Source organism: Oryx dammah, unplaced genomic scaffold, assembly GCF_014754425.2.
Source record: "Oryx dammah isolate SB20612 unplaced genomic scaffold, SCBI_Odam_1.1 HiC_scaffold_21, whole genome shotgun sequence".
In the NCBI taxonomy this organism is placed as follows: Eukaryota; Metazoa; Chordata; class Mammalia; order Artiodactyla; family Bovidae; genus Oryx; species Oryx dammah.
In genome coordinates this window covers 45378875-45403049 of record NW_024070205.1, presented here as the reverse complement: position 1 = coordinate 45403049, position 24175 = coordinate 45378875, and the positions used below count along the sequence as shown (strand labels likewise).

At 40.1% G+C, this 24175-nt stretch overlaps 1 protein-coding gene across 1 annotated transcript; it reads left to right on the top strand.

Moving 5' to 3' along the window:
- The first annotated feature begins 7911 nt into the window (after nucleotides 1–7911).
- Nucleotides 7912–19270, top strand: CHML (CHM like Rab escort protein). The gene is made up of 3 exons (XM_040263572.1): nucleotides 7912–8263; nucleotides 10115–10200; nucleotides 12403–19270. Exon 3 carries the CDS (start codon nucleotides 12735–12737, stop codon nucleotides 14688–14690), a length of 1956 nt encoding a protein of 651 aa, XP_040119506.1. The 5' UTR covers nucleotides 7912–8263; nucleotides 10115–10200; nucleotides 12403–12734; the 3' UTR covers nucleotides 14691–19270.
- The last annotated feature ends 4905 nt before the right edge of the window (nucleotides 19271–24175 follow it).

Genomic DNA, 24175 nt, shown 5'->3' with positions numbered 1-24175 from the left:
ATGCATTTCATATAGGCAAACACCAGGAAAACTCCTGACCTCATAATGTTACCAGTGCCCTTCATATGGTCCTTATTGCATCATAATACCTTTGTAACACCCTCCTTCCTTCATAAAGAGGAAATTGAGATTTCTTTCTCCACGAATTTGTGTGTATGTATGTGTGTGGGTGATTGTGGGGTGTGTGTATATAGTGCCTAAGAGGAAAGAAAAATGGATAAAGGCCAAGTATGGAAACTGGGTATTACCTTCTCCCCCCTATATCTCTTTCACCTCATTTTGCCTTCCTTAGGATATGCCCTGAAGAGTAAAATTCACATTCATTCTTGCAGCCATACTTGATTGGATACCTGAACTTCTAAAAATGAAAATGTATTTCAGTATCTGACCTTTCTATGACAAATGAAGGTAGTTTTTGAGGTCATAGAGAATAAAAATACTTTTTCTTCCTTTAGGTATTGTCCTTCAATTAAAATAATAAAGCAAGTCAGTATGAGGAAGAGGTAATTCCTGACTGACAGGAAAGTTCTTTTAAGGTATCATTAGTTGAATGAGAAGAAGCTTTCTCTTTGTCTCCTTTCCTCTAATTGCAAGCTCCAATACTATTTAGTGCAATTGCTATTAAATCAAGTTTTCCAATATTTAACTCTTTATGGGAAGGAGAGATTGTCTAATATTTTATCCACTATGAGCTAACTTCCTATGCTTTAGGTGAGCTAGATGAAGTCCATCTTTAAAAACATTTGCAACACCTTGCATTCAGAAGTGAATCAAGTAGCATTGCTGGGTATAATACTGGGTGTAATACTGTCTCCTTAATATTTATCTCTGGCTACTAAAAGGACAAAATAAGAATTTTATGTAGGAAAAAATCTCCTAATTTCTTTTGTTCCTTCTCTTTTCCCTTTAAAGCTTTCAAAATATAGGTAGTGACACATGAAGGACCACTTTTCCTACCATTCTCATGCATTCTCATTTTCATTCATTCAGCGGATATTCACTGAACACCTGCTTCACGTTAGGTACTATTTTAGGCACTGAGGAAACAACAATGAACAAAAGAGCTTATTGAGCTTTCAATCTGATGGAGAAGACACACAAACAAGCAAGTAAGTAATATGGCAGAAGGTGATAAATATGCTAAAGAAAAAGAGTAAAAATATGTTGGGTTGGGGGATAAGTCAAAGGACATGGATGAGGGAGCTCAGAAAAGGACTCATTAATAGAAAGACACTTGGACACAAACCAGAGAGAAGTAAGGTAGCAAGCCATGTGGACAAATGGTAGAAAGGTATTCCAAGAAAAGCAAGCATAAAGTCCCGATATCAAACTGTGCTTAATATGTCTGAGAAGCAAGGAAGCAGTCATGTGACTGGGGTGATGTGGTATGGGAAGAGAAGGTGGGGAGATAACATTAGAGAGTCAGAGGTGGAGCCAAATCTGTTGTAAGGGCAGTCTATACCGTAATCACTATTCTGCCATTGAGTAGAATGCTGATATCTGAGTCACAATTGAAAAGGATTGTTTCAACTGCTTGTTAGTCGCTCAATTGTGCCTGACTCTTTGCAACCCCATGAACTGTAGCCCACCGGGCTCCTCTTTCCATGGGATTTCCCAGGCAAGAGTACTGGAGTGGGTTGCCATTTCCTTCTCCATTTAACTGCTTAGTAGAGGTAAGTTGAAGGAGAGAAAGAGTGGAAGCAGGAAAACCAACTAGGTGGCAATCTCAGTAATCCGAATAAGAGATGATAGTGGTTTAGATGAAGGTAGGGCTAAGATGCCAGGCTGCATGAAGATAGATGTGATAGAATCTGCTGATAGATTAGATGGGAATATGATAGCAAGAGAAGAGTCAAGAATAATTCCAGGGATTCTGGGAGGATAGAATAGTTACTCACTTCTGGGGAAGAAGTCAGTGGGAGAGGGCGATTGTGAGGGGGGAATTAAGAGTTCAATTTGGGATGTGTTAAGTTTGAGATGTCTATTAGATAAACAATTGTGGATATGGAATAGTCAGATGTAAAAATCTAGGGTTCAGGGGAGAGCTTAAGAATCATCAGCACTTGCTCTGCTGTGTATAGTTGCTCAGTCATGTCCAACTCTTTGCAACCCCGTGGACTGTAGCCTGTAAGGCTCCTTTGTCCATGGAATTTTCTAGGCAAGAATACTGAAGTGGGCTGGCATTTCCTACTCCAGGCCATCTTCCCAACCCAGGGACTGAACTCATGTCTCCTGCATTGGGAGGTGGATTCTTTACCACTGAACCCCTGGGAAGCCACCATCAGCACTTAGGTGGTATTCAAAGCCATTGGACTCGATGAGATCTCCTTGAAGAAACAAAAAAACCGAGGACCAAACCTTGAGCATGCCACTGTTCAGAGGTCAGAGTGATCAGGAAGAACCACTGATGGAAACTAAGTAGGAGTGGCCAGTGAAGTAGGAGAGTCAAGAGAAAGGAGTATTTTAGAAACCAAGAGCAGAAAGTGTTTTGAAAAGGAAGGAGATGTTGGAAAGACTAATAGTTTACTCAGTAAAGAAATTCAGCTGTAGGTGCAAAGAGAATTGACGTTCAGAACTTGAAGGTATGCCAGATTTTCTTAAAAAAAAAAAAAAAAAGTTCAATTACATTCACTAACTTATGTTTCCTAAGGCAGGAAATGGTTTAGATATATTTGGCCAGAATTTCCTCAAGGCTTCTTCTTCTCACTGGGGATCAAAGTTTAGACAGGTCCGGGAAAGATTTGCTCCTTGGAGAGAGATTACTTGGTTGAGTAAGGATCAAAGTTTCCTCTTAGCTGTCATGTGCATGACACAGAAGGCTAAGGATTATCAGTGATTCTGAAAAAGAGTGGCAGATAAAACCTGTCTTCTTGGGGACTTCCCTTGTAGTCCAGTGGCTAAGACTCGGTGCTCCCAATGCAAGGGGCCCAGGTTCAATTCCTGGCCAGGGAACTAGATCCCACATGCTGTGACTAAAGATCCCACTCTGATGCAGCAAAATAAATAAATTAAAAACAAAAATCCCCCAAAAGCCTGTTTCCGTTGACACTGTCATACTTCGTAAAAGACTGGTTTGAAATATAGAGGTTGTAATGAATTAATGCTCCAGTGTGGGAGGATACTAAAATAGACTTCTTTCTGTCTCGCCAGAGGTTTCATAGTACAATAGGCTTGAGGAATTCCCCCATTTTTTAAAAAAAGGGCTATACAGCCCATGAAGGATGATGTACAGAGGCACTGAGAAACCAATTCTTCACTCGTTAGTCTATTCCCTTCTTCAGAAGGCTTAAGAGAAGGCAGGCTCATTACGAGGTTGAGGAGACCCTTAATGAACACCTCCAGCCAAAATTTTTAGAGTAGTCATGTGACCATAACTTTGGGAGGAACCCTATTGGAGAAGACTGCCTGGAGGGTCTAGGGGACCCTAATCAGGGTCTTAGAGGGAGAACTAAGGCTCCAGCTGACAAGAGAGGCACTGCCGCTGTCAACAGAGTTGTGGGAAAAATATCTCCAGTGACCTCAGGTCCTCTAGAGACTCTCATCCCAGGAGAGAAAAACGCAGACTGAAAATTTGCATAAGCAGAGGGCACCAACATCAGATGACAACTTTACCAATCAAGGAAGATTTTCCTCAAAATCCCAGAGGGGCCCAGAGCAGCATCAAAGGTGGTGCTTAAGGAAATGGGAGAAGCTGGTTATTGTTCCCTCCACTCCCACCTCCCCACCCCCCAAAAGTTCTCCAGGCTACAGCACGCTCTGTTTTGGAGGGTTGACAGATGATTTTTCTATGAGTTTTAATGTGTCAGTATTACAATATTCCGGACTTTATATTACTTGAAAGTGATCAGAAAGGCTTTGAGAACTGATAAAATGTCAACCAAGGGCAGTGAAGAATAGGTGGAAATAAAATGTTTGAAATGAGTAGTACCAAAGAGAATAAAATTACTTTTTGCTTGCACTGTGCTGGACAAAGGAGCCTGGCAGGCTACAGTCCATGGGATCAAAAAAGAGTGGAACAGGACTTAGCAACTAAACAACATACTGAGTCCAGCTCACTCAGTAAATTGGTTACATTTGCATATACTGTACTTTTCCTACTTTGGGGGAGTGAGATGCAGGCATAATTAGCATATGCTTTTTAGTGCATTAAAATATACATCACATAAAACTTACCATTTCAATCATTTTAAATGTGCAATTCAGTGGCATTAAGTAATTTACAATTTTGTGCAACCATCTCTACTATCCATTTCCAGAACATCTGCAACATCCCAAATTGAGGTTCTGTACCCATTAACCACTAATTCCCCATATCTTCCTCCCCTCTGGTGAGTGCTACTCTACTCTCTGTTACCGTGAATTTGTCTATTCTAGGTACCTTTTATTACTGGAATCTATAATATTTGTCCTTTTGTGTCAGGCTTACTTCACTCAGCCTAAGGTTTTCAAGGTTCATCTATGTTGTAGCATGTATTAGAATTTCATTTATTTCTGAGTAATATTCCATTGTATGTACATACCACATTTTTTATTCATTTGTCTATTAATGGACATTTGCTTTATTTCCACCGTTTGGCTATTGTGAATAATACTGCTATGAACACTTGTGTACAAATACATGCTCCAGTCCCTGCTTTCAATTCTTTTGGCTATACTTCTAGGAGCAGAATTACTAGATCATTGATAAATGTGTTTAACTTTCTGAGGAACTGCCAAGCTGTTTCCACAGTGGCTACACCATTTTACATTCTCAGTAGTGGCACAGCAGGGTTCTAACTCCTCCACATTCTTTCAATGCTTTTTAGTTTCCTTTTTGTTGCTGTTTTTAGTTTTTGATAATAGCCAATCTAGTAGGTCTGAAGTGGTATTTCATTGTGGTTTTGATTTGCATATTTCTAACAACTAAAGACCCTTTATTTTAAATTTTATTGAAATTTTAATTAGAAGATGCTCCCAGGAAGGAAAGCTATGACAAACCGAGTCAGCAAATTAAAAAGCAGAGACATCACTTTGTGACAAAGGTCTATGTTGTCAAAGCTGTGGTTTTTCTAGTAGTCCTATACGGATGTGAGAATTGGACCATAAAGGAGACTAAATGCGGAACTGATGCTTTCAAACTGTGGTGCTGGAGAAAACTCTTGAGAGTCCCTTGGACAGCAAGGAGATCAAACTAGTCAATCCTAAAGGAAATCAACCCTGAATATTCATTTGAAGGATTGATGCTGAAGCTCCAATCCTTTGACCACCTGATGCGAAGAGTCAACACATTGAAAAAGACACTGATGATGGGAAAGACTGAAGGCAAAAGGAGGAGGCGGCAGAGGATGTGAAACGGCTAGATAGCATCAGTGACTCAATGGACATGAATTTGAGAAAACTTCAGGAGACAGTGGAGGACAAAGGAGCCTAGCATGCTACCATCCATTTCCTTCCATGGTTGCTATTTCCTTCTCCCTGGGATCTTCCTTACCCAGGGATCAAACCTGTGTCTCTTTCATCTTCTGCATTAGGAATCGGATTCTTTCCAACTAGTGCCATCTGGGAAACCCCAAGTATAATAGATAATCTTAACAATTCATAGTATTATAAAAACAAATCTACCAAAATTCTTAAACATTTACCAAAAGCCTCTTATCCCTTTTTTCCTTCACTATTATTCCTCTTACACAGGCATTGCCTTGGACTTTAAAGCCAAAGTCATTTTACTAAAATAGCCAAGAACCTGGAGCCAATCACTGCTCACCTACTTCCCTGCCCTTATTTTGCAATTCTCATTCCACCCAGCCACATTGGTTTCTTTATTTTTCCTCCAATATGTCAAGCATGGACCCACTCCATTACATCTACCCTGTGCCTGTTGTACTCAGGGTGACTATGTGTAACCATGCTATACAAAACAACAAACTCTTCCCTCCCTCTCAAATACCTTTTCTCTGCCTTCACTTCAGCCACTCAGTAGTATCCGACTCTTTGTGACCCCATGGACTGCAGCTCGCCAGGTTTCCCTGTCCATCACCAACACTTGGAGCTTACTCAAACTCATGTCCATCGAGTTGGTGTTGCCATCCAACCATCTCATCCTCTGTCATCCCCTTCTCCTCCTGCCTTCAATCTTTCCTAGCATCGGGGCCTTTCCCAATTAGTGAGTTCTTCACATCAGGTGGCCAATTTATTGGAGCTTCAGCTTCAGTATCAGTCCTTCCAATGAATATTCAGGACTTATTTCCTTTAGGAATTAAAGATAATTAGGAATTATTTGCCTTATTTATCTTTTAAAAAATTTTATGTATTTATTTATTTTTGGCTGTGCTGGGTCTTCACTGCTGTGTGAGCAGGGCCTACTCTGTAGTTGCAGGGCTCAGTAGCTGTGGTTCCCAGGCTCTAAAGCACGAGCTCAATAGTTGTGGCACACAGTGTTAATTGCTGAGGCATGAGGGATCTTCCCCCACCAGGGATCCAATCCTTGTCTCCTGCAATGGCAGGTGGATTCTTCACCACTGAGCTACCAGGAAAGCCCTGCCTTATTTTTCTTAATGCCACATTTCACAACACTACATATGTACTTAGTTGATAATTGTCTGTTCTCCCAACACCACCACAATGTAAAGTTTATGAGGAGAGACTCAGCACCAATGAATGAATGAATGCTTTAGGGAAAAATATGAGTCTTCATTCATTCAACTAATATTTATTGAGACCTTGCTATAGACTAGCCACCAGGGAAGCCCTAGACAGTAAACATAGTCGACATTAAATATATAGAACTTGTTAAATGGTTGCATAAATCTAAAATACAAAATTATATGATTTTTTTTTTTTAAAGAAGTGGTTGGGTTAATCTCATAGGTAAGTCCAGACTGGAAGCCTTAAGGACAAATCAAGATTTTGAGGGCAGAGCACACTGCCCTCAGCTATTGCTCAATGCACCATGATGGAGAGCCACCCTGCCCTGACCATTAGACATTAATTCCAAAACGCTTGTAATGGGAGTTCACAGACCCTACTCATTCTCAACCCATCTTTTGAATAGAGGAGGGAGGAGGCATACACCTTCGTGGAGGGCAGGTCCTTTGCCCTTGAGTAGACACTGTGCAGGCCAGCGGTGCCCAGGACAGCTTGCGGGCCTGGATAGTGACTGCATCCTCCTTGGGCCCTTTTGTGGCTTGCATAGAGGCAGTGGCGCAGCCCTGGTAATGACTTTTCGGTTCATGGACCTGTGTTTAACTTGCCGTCTATTTTCACAGTATAAAAGGTCAGAGGAAGTGTTCTGCTTCAGAGACCACCTCTGAACCTGCTAGATGTGGTGTGGAGCTGGAAGGTGGCCGCAGCGAGGGCCTTGGTGACTGGGTGTATCCATTTCTATTGCAGGGAGGACACGAAGGACGATGAGCAGGCCTGGGGTGCTGCCTGGGTTTGCACTAAATGTGCGACACCATTTGGCAGCGGTTCCTAACAGCTTCCTGGGAGGAGAGAAGCCAAGGCTAGCGGTAGCTCGTGTAACCCCTCATGAGCACGTGGTGGGCCAGAAACCCATAAATGTTCCTGAAGGAGTGAGTGAGTGGTGAACGCCAAGAAGTCTTCCGGCTGGACTGGGGGAGGGGTGGGGATGCGAAGTGAGGAGCCACCGTGGTCGATCTCGCTTCCGGCTCTCACGGACTGGGAGGGTTGGAGCCGGCATACAGGTTGGGGAGGGAGAAGCGGGCCAAGAGAGCGCGGACTCCGTTAAGACTGCGACAGGGGGCGGGATTAGGCGGTGCGCTGGATGGGCGGGGCTACAAGGCGAGTCGGGGCGGGGCCACAGTGGCGGGAAGGGGCGGGGTTACGAGGCGCGCCGCGGGCGGGGAAAAGCGCCGGAGCAGCATCTAATACCGTCTAATGCCTCGGGGCGCCCTGCGCCCCGCCCAGAACCGCGCGCGCCGGCGCGTGTGTGCCAGCCGGGAGGCGCGGGGGCGGCTGGCGGAAGGGCGGGGTAGTCAAGCCTCACCGAGCCTGTCAGCGAGGGGGCCTACGAGCGCGTGTTTTGCTTGGCTCCGTGGGGCTTCCGGGCGTGGGCAGCAACCTGCTAGCGCTCGTCATCTACCTCAAGTTACCGCGGCTCCGCAGCCCCGCGCGCCTCCTCCTGCTCCACGTCAGCCTCGGCGATCTGCTGCCGTCCGTCCTCCAGGCCACAGTGGCTTTCGCGTTCCCCCTGAGGGGCAGCAGGGTTCCGACCACGATCGGCGAGTGGGACGGCGAGTGGGCTTCAGCAGCAGCAGCCTGTGAGGTGAGTGGTCGGGGTGGACCTCCCTCCCGCTCCTGCTCCCGGCCCCGCCCCCTCCCTCTTCGGGACCTCAGCCTCGCGGCGGGGCTCCCCTGACTTCACCTCCCCACTGACCTCTATTCCTCTGACCTCCCCTCCTCCCTAGCCCGACTTTTCCCTCGTGACCTACCTTCCCCCCATCTCACCCCCTCCGCGCACCTCTCCTCCTCCCGCGTTGACCTCGTCCTCCTGCGCTCGCTCACCTCCCTCTTTCCCTGTGCTCACCAGGCCCCACGCCCACCAAAACCCCAGCCTGTCTGCAGCCCCCGCTCCCCGGTGGGCCCAGTTCCTCCATACCCCATCTCTGTCGCTGTCCTGCTCATCTACTTCTCTGCTTTCTGTCTCCTCATTTAATTCAACAGGGCACGAGACAATGGCTTATTACTTTGAAAGAAATTAAGGGCCGTGGAGTTGAGATTCAAGGAAAAAGATGATTGATTTGTGAAAGTTGGAGAGGGTGATGAGATCTAATTCCTATATTAATTTCCTAAAATGAGAGGTAGAAACCTAACATAGTCGCGATGTGTACATTCTTTTTAAAAATTTGCCCATTAGCAGTTGTAAACCTTTGACTGCTTCCTAGAAAGTGAGATAGTTTTATTCAGGTCCTCAGAATGCACACTGGCATGTACCCTATTAGCTATTTTTTCTGTGTTTTCTTCCTTATAGTTTCCAGCACACGAAAGTCTCAGGTGAGATTGCAAATGGATGAGAGAATCCCAACTCAAAATGAACATATAATTAGCTGTGAAACCAGTAGGTTTCATTAAGTAGAATTTGATAATACAGTACTCTTAACCCAGATGCAAGATTTAAGTCTCACTAACACTTGACATTTTGAAGGATGAACCACCCAGCTGTTTCATTGAGGACATTATTTTTTAAGCTTGGAAAAGAAATTATCATTTTGTATGTGCTCCAGAAATTTCATCTGTACAAAAGTGAAATAGAAATGTATATTTCTCAGGTCTTAAATTTCCTTTAAAAAAGAAATCCTGAAATCCATTGATAATTCATTACTGCTTTTATCTTGGCAAGTTTACAAGAATAAAATCGTTGTAGCATTATCAAGTGTATTTTCTTGTTCACCAACCTTCTATGTGATGACAAACCCACATATTATATTTGTTATGATTCCTTTTTTATATGTTGAGGGACACAAGAAAATGTCATAGAAATCATAATTTTATTTGATTGTCTCAATGATTCTAATATTCTACTACTACCTACCCCTTCCCCAATAAGCACTTAAAGTTCTTATCTTCAAGAAGTGCATTTTCTGTGCTGGGAAATTAAGTTTCTATTCTAACTCAGTGCTTGGGAGTTTGGAAACAGGGGTATGTTGAGTTTTTTCTTAGTACCAGCATTTGTTTTCTTCCTCATCCCTTCTATCTTGTGGCCTCACCCTACTGTATCTCCTTTTCTCTTCCATCCTCTTCCTTCCTCATCATCACTGCTCCATTCCCACCCCAATCTGAAAGGATTTTCTAAGACTGCTAAAAATGTTCACCACACAGTATTTTGCCTGACCACTACTCTCTTTTTCTGGGCATTTAGTTAGTGCTTTCAACAATGGCTTTAACCTGCCTTTAAGTTAGAGGTGGAAACTCTGGGACAGAACGTTCTGAGTCTTGTTCAAGCCCTGGGAGACAGGTCAATAGTGGATTATGATAGAGCTGAAAACATTTTTGTCGTTTAATTGCTAAGTCGTGTTTGACTCTATTGTGACCCCGTGGACTATAGCCCACCAGGCTTCTCTGTCTATGGGATTTCCCAGGCAAGAATACTGGAGTGGGTTGCTACTTTTTTCCCCAGGGGATCTTCTCAACCCAGGGATGGAACCTGTGTCTCCTACACTGACCGGCGGATTCTGGAGTAAATTCCAAACATCATGCTTCTAGGTAAGAGTTAAAGAGAGGGAGGGTGCTTTCCTCATTGTTAGCCCTAAGCAAGAACTAACAAACCCTGGAGTAGTGAAGGGCAGGACATTCTAAAATATCAAAAGTGACTGCTTACTTCAGAGGCTTCTAGAGAGGCTGCTCTGTCAAGTGGAAAGACCACTGGCCTGATGGTGTGAGCATGGGTCCCACTTAATCCTGTGGCTAAGCCATCATGTGGACTCTCCCAGTCACTTAATCTCTCCAGTCATCAGTTCTCTTACCTGGGGTTACAGGGTAATTGAGCTAAATGTTCTTTAAGGTTGTCCTGCCTTGCTTTGTATTATGAGAATTCCTTTGATACCTGTAGGTTAGGAGGTGGCTGGTTTCAGCATTTATGGCTTATATCCTCTCTCTTACTCCCAACCCTCTGCTATATCCCCTTCTAAGCCAAAAATAGGTACATACTATGGTTACGCTTCTTCACATACCCTCATGGGTTCTGTCTTCCTCTCCACACTTTGCAGGAAGAAAGCAGAATAAGTAATTCACATATATATGAGTAGGCCAGGCGACCACTTCATTCTGTGCTCAATTCCTGGTTTCTTAGGGCATGCTGATAGCAAGTGGAATCCCTAATATTCTTTAGGCAGAGGCTTTGACCAGACAAGACTATGAAGATTGCCATCTCATTTAAACTGAACTATCAATTCAGTGAATTAGTCACTTCAAGTTCCAATTGAATGGCTTGCTATATGGGTATCCAGGATACCCATCTAGTCATCTCAGCCTAGGCAGGCCCAGTATGCACTGATCTAGGTTTCAGTAAGTGTAGCAGTAGGAAAAATCAGAGCTCAAGAAACTCACTCTTAGCGTGCAATGATGAGTGATAGAAAGGCCATCAAGCATGTGGTTTGTGTAATACTTCAATCTAAGAACTTCCAGGTGAGTATGCCTTTCAGCCCTTTGGCTATTGCACCTCTGGCAACACCTACCACCATGCAGGTGTTCTGCACATGGAATACAACAGAATGATGCTACAGATTAACAGGAGAGACTTTCTTTACTACCACCTCCTACCCCTTCAAAAATAAGAACAACAAACAACATGCTGATCTTGGCAGAGGATGTTTAGACCTTCATCTTGAGATGAAGAGATTCAGTCTCAGAGCTAGGGTCTCATAAAATGCATGTCGCCCTCTGTTGACATGGGTTTTAGAAGCTGTACTTCAGTCACTCAGTTGTGTCCAACTCCTTGTGACCCCATGGACTGCAGCACGCCAGGCTTTCCTGTCCTTCGCTATTTCCCAGAGTTTGCTCAAACTCATGTCCATTAAATCAATGATGCCATCCAACTGTCTCATCCTCTTGTTGTCCCCTTCTCTTCCTGCCCTCAATCTTTCCCAGCATCAAGATCTTTTCCAGTGAGTCAGCTCTTTGTATCAGGTGGCCAAAGTATTGGAGCTTCAGCTTCAGCATCAGTCCTTCCAATGAAGTAGATGTTATTTTATACTGCAGTGTTTTAACATATGGACCCAGGACTTTTCCTTTTTAATTTACACCTAAAAAACACACCTGTGCATATGCACATTTATATAAGGATTTCTTACAAATACATTTTCAGTAGACTGATTCTTTTATATACCTAAACATTTCAATATGCTAGTTATTTTATTGAATTAATCCTTTTCTGATTATAGCAGTGGCCCATTCAGTTGAAATAGTCTCATGTTGTTCCCATAAGAGCCTAAAGGTGGGTGGGGCATGAGAAAGTCTTCTATTCATTTGTCTTAGAAGCATCCATAGACTGTATGGGCCACAGAAATATGCATAATCACAGCAGCATGCACATAGTATATAGTATGTTTCCATAAACACAGTGGAGCCACCTGTTACTTGCAATTTAATCTCCCAGTTGTGTACCATTTATTCAAATACTTAAAACGAAAAGTTATAGAATTGTATTACACTAATTCTTTATTTTTGTGGGATGTTGTTATATCCATTCTTCATTGTTGAATTGCCTGACTTGGAGGAGTCTATATCTTTTGCTTATTTTCAAGAAGTTAGAAAACATGTGAGAAAGCATGTAGTGACTTGCTTTAGTAGAATCTTATGTCCTGATATCAAGTCATGTTCCATAGGATTATAATTATTGATGCTTGAAATTATTATTCTCTTAGTATTGTTAATGATTGTATTCTTTCTTGAATTTTCTCCTTTCAGAGCAGAATTCCAGTCACAAATCCATATGTGATACATTGTGACATGCACTGCTAAGATGAAACACAGAAATGAACACCGTATACTTGTTTTATTATTCTCAGATATGATTAGATGTACTTTATCATGGTTTTATGCTACTGATCTATAAGAAAATAATACTAAAAAAGGGTAGCAATTGAATACCTAGGATCTGCAACTTCAGTATTTCTGGGATGATCTGGAATATCACAAGGAGAGATTTTATTACAGCGTAGTCACACCTTCTCTGAACCCTCAGCCCAAATTCATACACATTTTCTTCATTAGAAGTTGTCACCAGATACTTTTCCAGGATGGCCAACAGTCTCCCAACAGAATTTGATGTGATAGTGATGGGGACAGGTCTGCCTGAATCCATCCTTGCCGCTGCATGTTCCAGAAGTGGTCAGAGGGTTCTGCATCTCGATTCAAGAAGTTACTATGGGGGAAACTGGGCTAGTTTCAGCTTTCCAGGATTGCTGTCCTGGTTGAAGGAACATCGGCAAAACAGTGACACTGTGGAAGAAAGCCCTGCTGCATGGCAAGACATGATCCATGAAACAGAAGAAGCCATCCCTCTTTGCAAGAAAGATGAAACCATTCAACACGCCGAAGTTTTTTGTTATGCCAGTCAGGGCATGGATGGCAATATTGAAGAGCTTGATGCTCTGCAGAAAAACCCTTCTTGTGTAGCATCTAGTACCCTCATAAAACCTCTAGACTCTGCAAGCTTGTCTGAGGAAACACACTCACCACACATTACTAGCTATGAAGTGCCTACACAAGACACTCCAAAAAACAATGAAGAAATAACTGATACGGCAGAAACTTCTGTGAAAGAAGAGTATTGTGGGTATGATACTTACAAACACACAGTTTCAGATGGCACTAAAGATGAAATCAAACCTGTATTGGAAGACAACAGTGTGCCACCAAAGAGAAAGAGGATTGCTTACTCTCAAATAGTTAAAGAAGGCAGGAGGTTTAATATTGATCTGTCATCGAAGTTGCTTTATTCTCAAGGACTGTTAATTGATCTGTTAATCAAATCAAATGTTAGTCGTTACGCTGAATTTAAAAACGTCACTAGGATCCTTGCATTTCGAGAAGGAAAAGTAGAGCAGGTGCCTTGTTCCAGAGCAGATGTCTTTAATAGCAAAGAGCTCACTATGGTTGAAAAGAGGATGCTAATGAAATTTCTTACATTTTGTTTAGATTATGAACAACATCCTGAGGAATACCAGGCTTTCACACAATGCTCATTTTCAGAGTACTTGAAAACCAAAAAATTAACCCCCAGCCTCCAACATTTTATACTTCACTCGATTGCCATGATGTCAGAATCATCTTGCACTACAGTAGATGGCCTTAAAGCAACAAAAAACTTTCTTCAGTGTCTTGGACGGTTTGGCAACACTCCCTTTTTGTTTCCCTTATATGGCCAAGGCGAAATTCCCCAGTGTTTCTGCAGGATGTGTGCAGTTTTCGGTGGAATATATTGTCTTCGCCATAAAGTACAATGCCTTGTAGTTGACAGAGAATCTGGAAGATGTAAAGCAATTATAGATCACCTTGGTCAAAGGATAAATGCTAAATATTTCATTGTGGAGGATAGTTACCTGTCTGAGGAAACATGTTCCAGTGTGCAGTACAAGCAGATATCCAGGGCAGTGCTCATTACAGATCAATCTGTCCTAAAGACAGATTCAGATCAGCAGATTTCCATTTTGATAGTACCTCCGGTGGAACCAGGAGCACATGCTGTCCGAATCACTGAATTATGTTCTTCAACCATGACATGCATGAAAGACACCTACCTGGTACATCTGACCTGTTCATCTTCCAAAACAGCAAAAGAAGACTTAGAATCAGTGGTGAAGAAATTATTCACCCTGTATTCTGAGACAGAAGTAGACAAGGAAGAACTTCCAAAGCCAGGACTCTTGTGGGCTCTTTATTTTAACATGAGAGATTCCTCGGGAGTCAGCCGAAGCTCATATAATGGCTTGCCTCCCAATGTTTATGTCTGCACTGGGCCTGACTGTGGACTCGGAAGTGAGCATGCTGTCAAGCAAGCTGAAACACTCTTCCACGAGATCTTTCCAAGTGAAGAATTCTGCCCCCCACCTCCAAATCCGGAAGACATTTTCTTTGACGGTGATGAAAAGCCATCAGAGCCTATTGGAACCAATAATATAGTAATGGCCAAACTAGAATCCTCTGAGGGAAGCAAAAACCTAGAAAGTTCAGGGAAGCACCTTCAAAATTAGGAAAAAAAAAAACCAAACTGGAAATGCTACTTTGGGCCTTCATCCTGGCATCAGAATATTCTCATTTAAAGGACAGTTTCCTGTATGAGTAATTAGATGTGGTTATATGATGAATGTCATGCAGATGTTGTCTATAATTCTCTTTGTGACTTTTAGTCATTGGATGCCTTTGTTAACCTATCAATGACTGATGTATTGGGTATTGGACTTGTTTTGTTTCAGAGTGGGCTCCATGACCCAGAATTAGCTTTATTTTAGTACTGGGTATATATGTGAGAGTTCCGTGTTAGCAATGGTGCTTAAAGGAAGATGATATTATATCTGCTGATTATCTTCAAATTTTATTATTGTCTACAGAACGGTGATATCTAAGGAATATTTAAATTATTTTTACAGCTATTACAGTTGCTACCACCTCTGAGTAGTGAAACACAGGAAATTATGTGGGTCTTTTGTTTATAATATAAACATATAGATATGGTGGCAGCAATAGCAACTAATGCAAGTGCCAATGTGATAAAATATGTTTGTAATTGTTGGAAGAATAGTTTTGCATGATCTTTTATTTGTAAAGGTGATGTTTAGAATGCATCTTGCAGTTTAGTTCTCCTGGTTGACCCTTGTAATCAATGAGGCAGTGATGTCATCCCAGTCTTATACATTGGAAAGAGTCAGAGAGTTCAGTTAGTAGTTGCAAAGCTCATTCTTGGGAGGTTTGGTCCAAAGAAAATCTAGGGGGGAAAGATTAGTTCTGGTTCAATACTTCAGAAAATTTATGCAGAGCGCTGCTCTGGCACCTAAAAGAAAAGAACTTCTAAGTAATTCAGGCTAAAGAAAAAATAAACTGCTCCAGGAAAAGATATTTCAGAATGCCTGAAGCATTTTTAACCTGGGATTACAGATGGTTTTAAAAATCCATCTGTGAGTAGATTTCCCAAGATTTCTCAATGAAAGTGAAGTATACCATTTTGTTGGCCCCACCACTTTAATTAGTAACACTACAGTTGTTAGGAGTAAATCAGAGGAAGCTTTACCATGCCCCTTTGATTGTGTCCCAGCAAGTAACAAGGTGGACACCTTCATAATCAGCTCCTGCCTCTTAGCTGTTATCTAGAAGATACAAACATTTTTTTCCAGAACCACCAGAAGTTATAAAGCTGCTGATATTCCAGCAGAGCAAGCTTGTGAAACTGTCAGAAGAAGTAAATTTCATTCCTAAGTCACCATTTCCATTCCTCAGACAGAGAATGATAATCCTATAGAAAATAAGCCCTTTAATTACATTTTTTTGGCCTGGAACAGAGCATTTACTATGTGCACTCCAGTACTCCTGCCTGGCAAATCCCATGGATGGAGGAGCCTTGTGGGCTGTAGTCCATGGGGTCGCTAGGAGTCAGACACGACTGACTTCACTTTCACTTTTCACTTTCACGCATTGGAGAAGGAAATGGCAACCCACTCCAGTGTTCTTGCCTGGAGAATCTTAGGGACGGGGGAGCCTGGTGGGCTGCCATCTCTGGGGTTGCACAGAGTCGGACACGACTGAAGCTACTTAGCAGCAGCAGCAGCACGCACTTATTGTACTCTCTCATTATAGTTTCTCAACAGCTCTGTGAGGCAGATAATACATTTTCAGAGAGGAAGTAAAGACAGTAATTCACTCTGAGTGTGATTTGTGGCAGAGCCAACATTGAAATTCAGGCTTCCATGATTTCAAAATCTTTCAACTAATGTTAACTGTTAGAAGAGTGTAGGTACTGAAGGAGAAAGAAAAGATTACTGGCTCATGAGAACCAGTCCAGTATTGCTAGTGAAGCAAAGTAGGCAGACTCTCAGCTTATTACTGAGTCAGAGAAATAGGAAAGTAAAGATTAATTAAAAATACATGTAACTTAGAGCTATGAATCTCACTGAAGTAGAATTTGTCTAAGCTTTAACACAATTCTTTTTAATTTACCTTTTGATTATGATGTTATAAAAAGTAACATGTTACTAGGGCAAAATACACTCTAAATAGACTTTTGTTGCTCTTCTGTATGTGAGAAAAATGAAACAAGAACAATTTAAGTAAATTTCAACTTACTGAAGTAGAGAAGTCATGAATTGATATTAATATATATATTTTGAATCTAGCAAATCTGTTATTGGTTGGCTTGTAGGCTTATACTTATCAAAACAAATGAAATATCTGAAATAGACCTAAAAATTAGTTATTAAAATGTAAAAGAATTTGAGGTGTTAAAAGGAAGTGAGGGTAACCCAGACCTATTGAAAAAATTTTAATTTCAATATGAGGAATATTTTTACTCATAAGAATTTGAGAATATCAGTGAGATGTTGCAAAAGATGATAGAACCACAGTAATAGAAACAGGAAAATGTTAGATTAGATAAAATAATTGTTTTAAAAACTAAGAAATGAATTTATTATTTTCCTACTTGAATACAGATAAGTTGGAAATAAAAAATTATTACTGAAGAAAAGCATTTTAAAAATTAGAGGAGAGTATAATTTTCTTTTCATCCTTTTTTTTTTAAAGATTTATTTTTTGATGTGGACCATTTTTTTAAAGCCTTACTGAATTTGTTACAATATTGCTTCCTTTTTATTTTTTGGTTTTTTGGCTGTGAGGCATATGAGTGGGATCTTAGCTCCCCAACCAGAAATTGAACTCACACCTCCTACATTGGAAGGAAAGTCTTAATCACTGGATCACTAAGGAAGTCCCAACCTAGTATAATTTTCTGACAAACCCATTTTACTCTTATGGGCTTATTGGTGAATTTTTTCAAATGTTCAAAGAATAAATAATATCTGTGTACCAGAAAGATGATATACTAACACTTGCATTTTGAAGTTAATATCGCCTCAGTACTAGGAGGAAACATTTTGAAAAGGCTCTCATCTGAACAAATGCAAAATATTAGCAAATGAAAAATAGTTATTTACTGTCACTCAGAATTATGCGGTTAGTGTTCAACAGAATAACCATTAAATCAATATCAACAGAACAAAGTAAGTATTAACTACAGGTAACTTTAAAAATATTAATAAAAATATTTATCTCTGTTAATGACTTTGTTGGTTTCTCATTGTGATAAGTGATTATTAAAACCGAGAACTTATATCATTCCTGTTAGGGAAAAATAAGAAACAATTCTCAACCAGAAATTAAATAATCTTGGCACTATTTTTTGTATATAGTTGAAGAAAACTCATCATTGTAATAAATCCTTAATAAGCATATGTAAATGAGAAAGATGAGAGCACAAATTTTTTTTATTAGTATGGCTTTTAAATTAGTGAAACCTGTAGTATCATAAACATAAAAGACTAATTCAGAAAATTGCAGGATATATAACGTTTAAAAATTAATCTTATTTCTAGATTCTAGCAATGATATATAATTTAAAGTGTTTGGGTATTAGTATATGCAAGCCATTTAAAGAAAGTTACACAACTATGTTGGGATAAATTAAGAAAGATGCTTACATAGAAGCAGATTGAAGGAACTACATCCTAGTATAATGGAAGGGAAGTAAATAGGAAATCTGAAAACCAAAATTGTAGTCCTCACTTTACTACTTACAGTTGTATAATCATGGGAAAATCATGCCTACTTTTCATTTCATCATCTATAAAGTAGAAATAATGTTTTCAGAATTATTGTGAGGATTAATGTAAATAAAATTATGTCGAAGAACTGGCAATAAGGTGAAGTTAGTATGTAAATTTGCTACACTTCCACTTAACATGGATGGATGGATGATTTATATAATTTGACAGAACTATGATAATTTAGGCTAATAAGCAAGCAAAGATATGTCTTTTTAACTTAAGAGGAAAACGGGATTCTTGCATCCCAAGACATGGGGTAAAACCTACCTGCATTATACAAGGATAAAGTACTCTATTTTTTAACAGGTAAATGCAAATCCATAAGGCTTACTAGGCGAATTTATAAAAGAATTAAGTTCAAACAAGAAGATAACAAATAGAAGTTAATTCTTGGAATGGTATTCAGATTTCCTAATATTAAAAATGCAAACTAAGCAACTTTGATGTAGTTCATGCAAAAAAATTTTAGTTGCATGTATCCTCATACCAGTAGCATTATTATATTCATTTTTTGAAGAACTATTTAGAAAAATATAATAAGAATCCTATAACCAGTCTGTCTTTTGATAGATCTGATTCACTCTGAGTTAGCATATGCCCAGGAAAATATTTTAAAAGAAAAAAGGCTATTTGTATAAAGATATTTCTAGTGAGTGCATTTATTTGAATTTTTAAAAGAGCCCAGTAATTGGGAACTGGATAAGTAAATTTTCATGTATTGCTATTGCTTTCATAGAATGTTATATAGCCATTAATAGTATTGATATATATAAAACTGTATGGGAAATGTTTAAATGAGCCTCGAAAGTGTTAAGTTATTTTATTTACTGATTGTGTAAAAATTGAGGTCTCTATGTTGGAAAGAATCAATAAAACATTGTAATTAGAGTATAACATTAAGAGGCCCTTTTTTTTCTATAAAATATTGATGTGTGAAATAAAAAATTAATTGATAAAATGGTTTACTGAATTGGAGACAATATTATTGATTTCTTTGAAACTTCTAAAATTCTCCTTTAAATTAAGAATATATATTTAAATGTTAGTGTCAAAAGATAATCTTCAAAAGCATGGACAGAAAGTTTTCCAGCTCTTGTGGTCAAGATGGATTTTGTGTCTTCTGTATCTTTTCTCAGTTGCCCAGCATTAAGGTATACTATGACTATAGATAGACTTTTTTTTCCCCCAATGGTAACCTCAGAACCAGAGGTGGAAATAATAGAAATGATATTAATACATTCCAGGACATCAGCATGAAGCCATTATATTGAACACACATTGTATTGACACATTCACACAATACACATGTTGTATTCACACATTAAAGTGTGTGAATGTCGCTCAGTTGTGCCCGACTCTTTGTGACCCCATGGACTGTACAATCCGTGGAATTCTCCAGGCCACAATACTGGAGTGAGTAGCCGTTCCCTTCTCCTTTCCCTTCTCTGGATCTTCCCAACCCAGGGATCGAACCCAGGTCTTCCACATTGCAGGCAGATTCTTAACCAGCTGAACCACAAGGGAAGCCCCACACTAATTAAAAGTATCACCCCAAATCCAAGAACAAACTTCATTTTGGAGTCTTGGAGGCCAGGGGAATGAAAGTTGGGTTTAGACCGGCAGTGAGAAATATTTCCTACCATATCAGTAAACAAGGATGTCACAGTCATTGAAGTCCTCCAATGTGAGCTGGTGAGCCCCATGGGCACTTAGGAAGAATGGGAGCCATCAGACCACACCCATTCCTATGGTGAGCTCCGAGGGAAGTAAGCTCAGGATGTGGAAACACAGGCTACTGGGATAGCTGTGAGCCCAGACTCTTGCATCTTCCCACACATAGAAAAGCACTAAATTCCTCAACTTAGTATATCTGGTTTTCTTTAATTAACAATAATCTTTTGATGTTCATGCTACCTGCTCTTTGTTACAAAGCTTCTATATAACCTGGCTCCTCCCCTCACCTCCTCGGAGCAGTTCTATCAGAGTTACTTGAGATGGTGTTTCACAGGCTTGAAGTTCTAAGAAGTCTTGCTGAATAAATCATAACGCTCAATTTTTAGGTTGTAAATATTTTTTAAGTCAGCAGTAGTGGCCAAGCCTGGGCCTGAGGAGTGTTTTCAGGAAGACAGGTGCTAGGGAGAGATCTCAAGGTACTGAGGATGCTGGGAGACTCTTACCAATCTGAGAAATCCAAATCAAGGTGATTTAATTCAACAAAGAAAACCAAATCAAGGTGATTTAATTCAAACAATTGTGGGTTATGAATTTGCATTGTTCTAGGGATTAGAAATAGGAAACTAAATGACAGATCCGCTGTAGCTGAGTACCAGTCCCCTAGAGGACGTGTGTTTTAGTTTCTCTTAATTTTTTTATCAATCATACTCCCCATTATAACCACCTCCTCTCTCTCCCTCCACCCCAGAAGAAAAGGAAAAACGAAAATGTGATTTGTGATGCATGTACCAGGGTGTACCAAAATCTTTGATTATGCAGCTGGAAACAAGTAGCTTAATAAAAGTTAAAAGGTAGATCAGTTAATACTTTCTGAAATCTTTTTTAGTTAACATTCAGTTAATTAAGAAGTTTCTGCCACTAATCAGAAGCTTTCTGGCCTGCCTGGGGAATGGAGTGAAGAGAAGGTACGAAAGATTGGTTAGGGTCCCAGAAGCCCAAAGCGTTAAGAGGTCAGGGAGTAGAAGTACGAAGAAGTCAAAATGAGAGAAGCAGATCATAAAGTTTCAAAACCAAAAAAAATCTGATTAGAATTAGTTTTCCCTACCTTGGTCTTGGCAGGAAATTTGGAAGTCATGGTTTTATTGCATTAGGGTAGTTGCTTCATTTTTGAAGATTTAAACATTTTTATTTCAGTATTTTTACTTTCATAAAGGGACATTGTTTCCAGTATAGTTCATACTCCTTTAGCCAACAACCATATGTATGTGGTTTCCCTGGGCTTCCCTGGTGGCTCAGGGAACGAGGGGTCGCTCAACCAAGGGCTTGCCTGGTGGCTCAGATGGTTAAGCCTACACTGCAGGAGACCTGGGTTCGATCCCTGGGTTGGGAAGATCCCCTGGAGAAGGAAATAGCAACCCACTCCAGTACCCTTGCCTGGAAAATCCAATGGACAGAGGAGCCTGGCACAGTTCATGGGGTCGCAGAGAGTCAGACGCGACTGACTTCAGTATATGTATATTCACATTTCAACAGCAGGGGGCACAATACCTCCAGCTTTCTGTAAGGCATGAACAAAGATGCTCAGTGATTCAACTGAAATAATTTAACATGAGTATTAACAGTTCTGCTACAGCATTTGTAGGATTTTTTCTCCTAACAATTACATTTTTTTATATGAACTTCAGGACAAGTGTGTAAGGTAAGATAGGGCAGATATTTATATCCATTTTACAGGTAAGACTTGGAAGAATTAAGTGATTTGACTTGCCTGGACTCTCTCCTAGTAAATATTCAGATCCGTTAAGTAGAATTGAGATGTAGCTTCTGCTTTACCTTCATCTCAAGACGGTTATTTATTGCATATAAAAATGTACAGCACATCACTATTTTAAAAGTGGTTGTTTCTAGAATTTTAGAGTATTTATTTTTTAACAAATGAATCATCTTATAAATTACAATTTGTGTAATGAAACTGGGTCAACTAAAATTGGAAGAAGGAGAAGGGAGTTTAAACTCACACTTGAAATCAAAGCAAACTGTTTCTCCTGTTTTTTATGTCAAGAGCTTCATTTCTATAATATAGTATTTTTATTTGTTTCTGTTGATATAATTTGCTTGTTATATCGGTTTTTAATCCTTAGTACATGAATAAAGGGATAGATATCAGAGGAAAAGATATGACTTTGGATTTGAAGGTGCAAGGTTGACAAAGTATACTAGGAAGATAAATATGTGTTTGTAATTCAGTCAGAAGGAAATACACATTCAGGCATTTTACAGTTTTAAAGAAACAGGAATCCTAGGGGATACCAGTGCAGTGGGGTTTATGTCAATTCTTTTGATTATAGGTCATAAAATTAATGCCCCTGGGTATCCCATTTCTGTTTGTTTGACACTTTTACTTGTTCATTCATTCATCTTGAGAAATGGAATATTTCCTGCCGTATCAGTAAACAAGGATGTTGTGACCAGGAACGCCAGCCATCACGGATGGAGAGCTGGTGAGCCCTGAGGGAACTCAGGAAGGAAGGAATAGCTGCCATCTTACAGCCATCAGACGGCAGTCACTCCCTTCCATGATCCCCGAGGAAGTTCGGGACATGGAAACAAGATACTGGCCCCAGAGAGCTGAGGTGCCTATCAAAGGAATTATTTCAGTGAGTTCATTCTCTTGTATCGCCCCATACATAGAAAAGTGCTAAACCCAATACTTTGGATATCTGGTTTTCTTTAACAATAATCTTTTGCTGTTCCTGACTACCTGCACTTTATTGCAAAACTTCCATGTAACCTGGCTCCTCCCCTTGCTTCCTTGGAGCAGTTCTCCCAGGGTTGCTTGAGACGCTGTCTCCCAGGCTTGAAGTCCTAAAAATTCTCACCAAATAAAACATAACTCTCAACTTTTAGGTTGTGGATATTTTTTTAAGTCTACAATCTCATACATATACAAATAAGAACAGAAATATTATGAATCAGTATGGGGAAGTATTAATTTGACTTCATTATAACTTGATTATATGTGTTTATCTTTAATTGATTGGTACAAAGACTTTGTACTAAATAAACCATCCATATGGTTGGAAAACTAAATAAATATATGGATGGAAGACTAAATTTCAGTAATGAAATTTGGGGGAATGGACTGCTGAGGAAGAAGCAGGGAATCTTGTTTTTAGCTAATTAATGTAGTTGTTAAGTTACTAAAATGATTTAAGTGAAGTATTAAAAAAAGCTGTATGTCCTTTTGTTTCTTTAACGATTCTATTTTATGACTACATACCATTATTTGCAATGCCCTCTGTTGCTGAAACAAGTATAAACCAGGTGTTTATTAAAAGGAAAAAGCAAAAGAGAACTGCACTGGAAATAGTTTATCATGAGATTATAATCTCTTTTAAAACAAAGTCTGTGTGTGTTGTACCTCTGTATTCCCTACAATGTCTTGCACTTCACAGGCATGCAAAAAAATTTTGCAAAATGGAATACCAACTAGCAGTTTCCAGCATCTCTGTTCTAGTTTCAAACCGAGGAACAGAGTACCACTGGGAACAGTCTGGAAAAATTTATCAAAAACCATAGTCCTGGATCTTTGTATTATTAGCACAGGTAATTAGTTTTAGGGTAAACCTGTGTGAGTGAATAAAGCTACTTAAAAATAGGGAACATTTCAATAATCTATGAAATGTTTCATCTAATCATTTTACTAATTTTCTCCCATCAAGGCAGTGATTCTCAAACCAGGGTGATTTAGCTCTTTGGGGGACATTTGACAATGTCTGGAGACATTTTTGGTTATAAAATCTCAGAAGGGGCTACAACAGGCATCTAGTGGGCAGAAGTCCTGCTAAACATCTTAGGATGCCCAGGATAGCCTCCCCACAAGAATTATTAAGCCCAAAATGTCCAGACTGCCAAGTTGGAGAAATTGCATTTGAGTAAAAGTTTCTTTTATGCACCCCACATTAGCCTTTCTTCCTCAACATCTTCAGACTCCCTCAGTGCTTCTTCATCAGGGTCACTGTTGGTAAAGACTGCTGTTGCCCCCTTACATAGTGATAGTGATAGTGAAGTTGCTCAGTCGTGTCCGACTCTGCGACCCCATGGACTGTAGCCTACCTGGCTCCTCTGTCCATGGGATTTTCCAGGCAATAGTATTGGAGTGGATTGCCATTTCCTTCTCCAGGAGATCTTCC

Excerpts from the sequence above, each read along its gene's own strand:
- CHML (XM_040263572.1), top strand. The coding sequence starts at position 12,735 with ATGGCCAACAGTCTCCCAACAGAATTTGATGTGATAGTGATGGGGACA.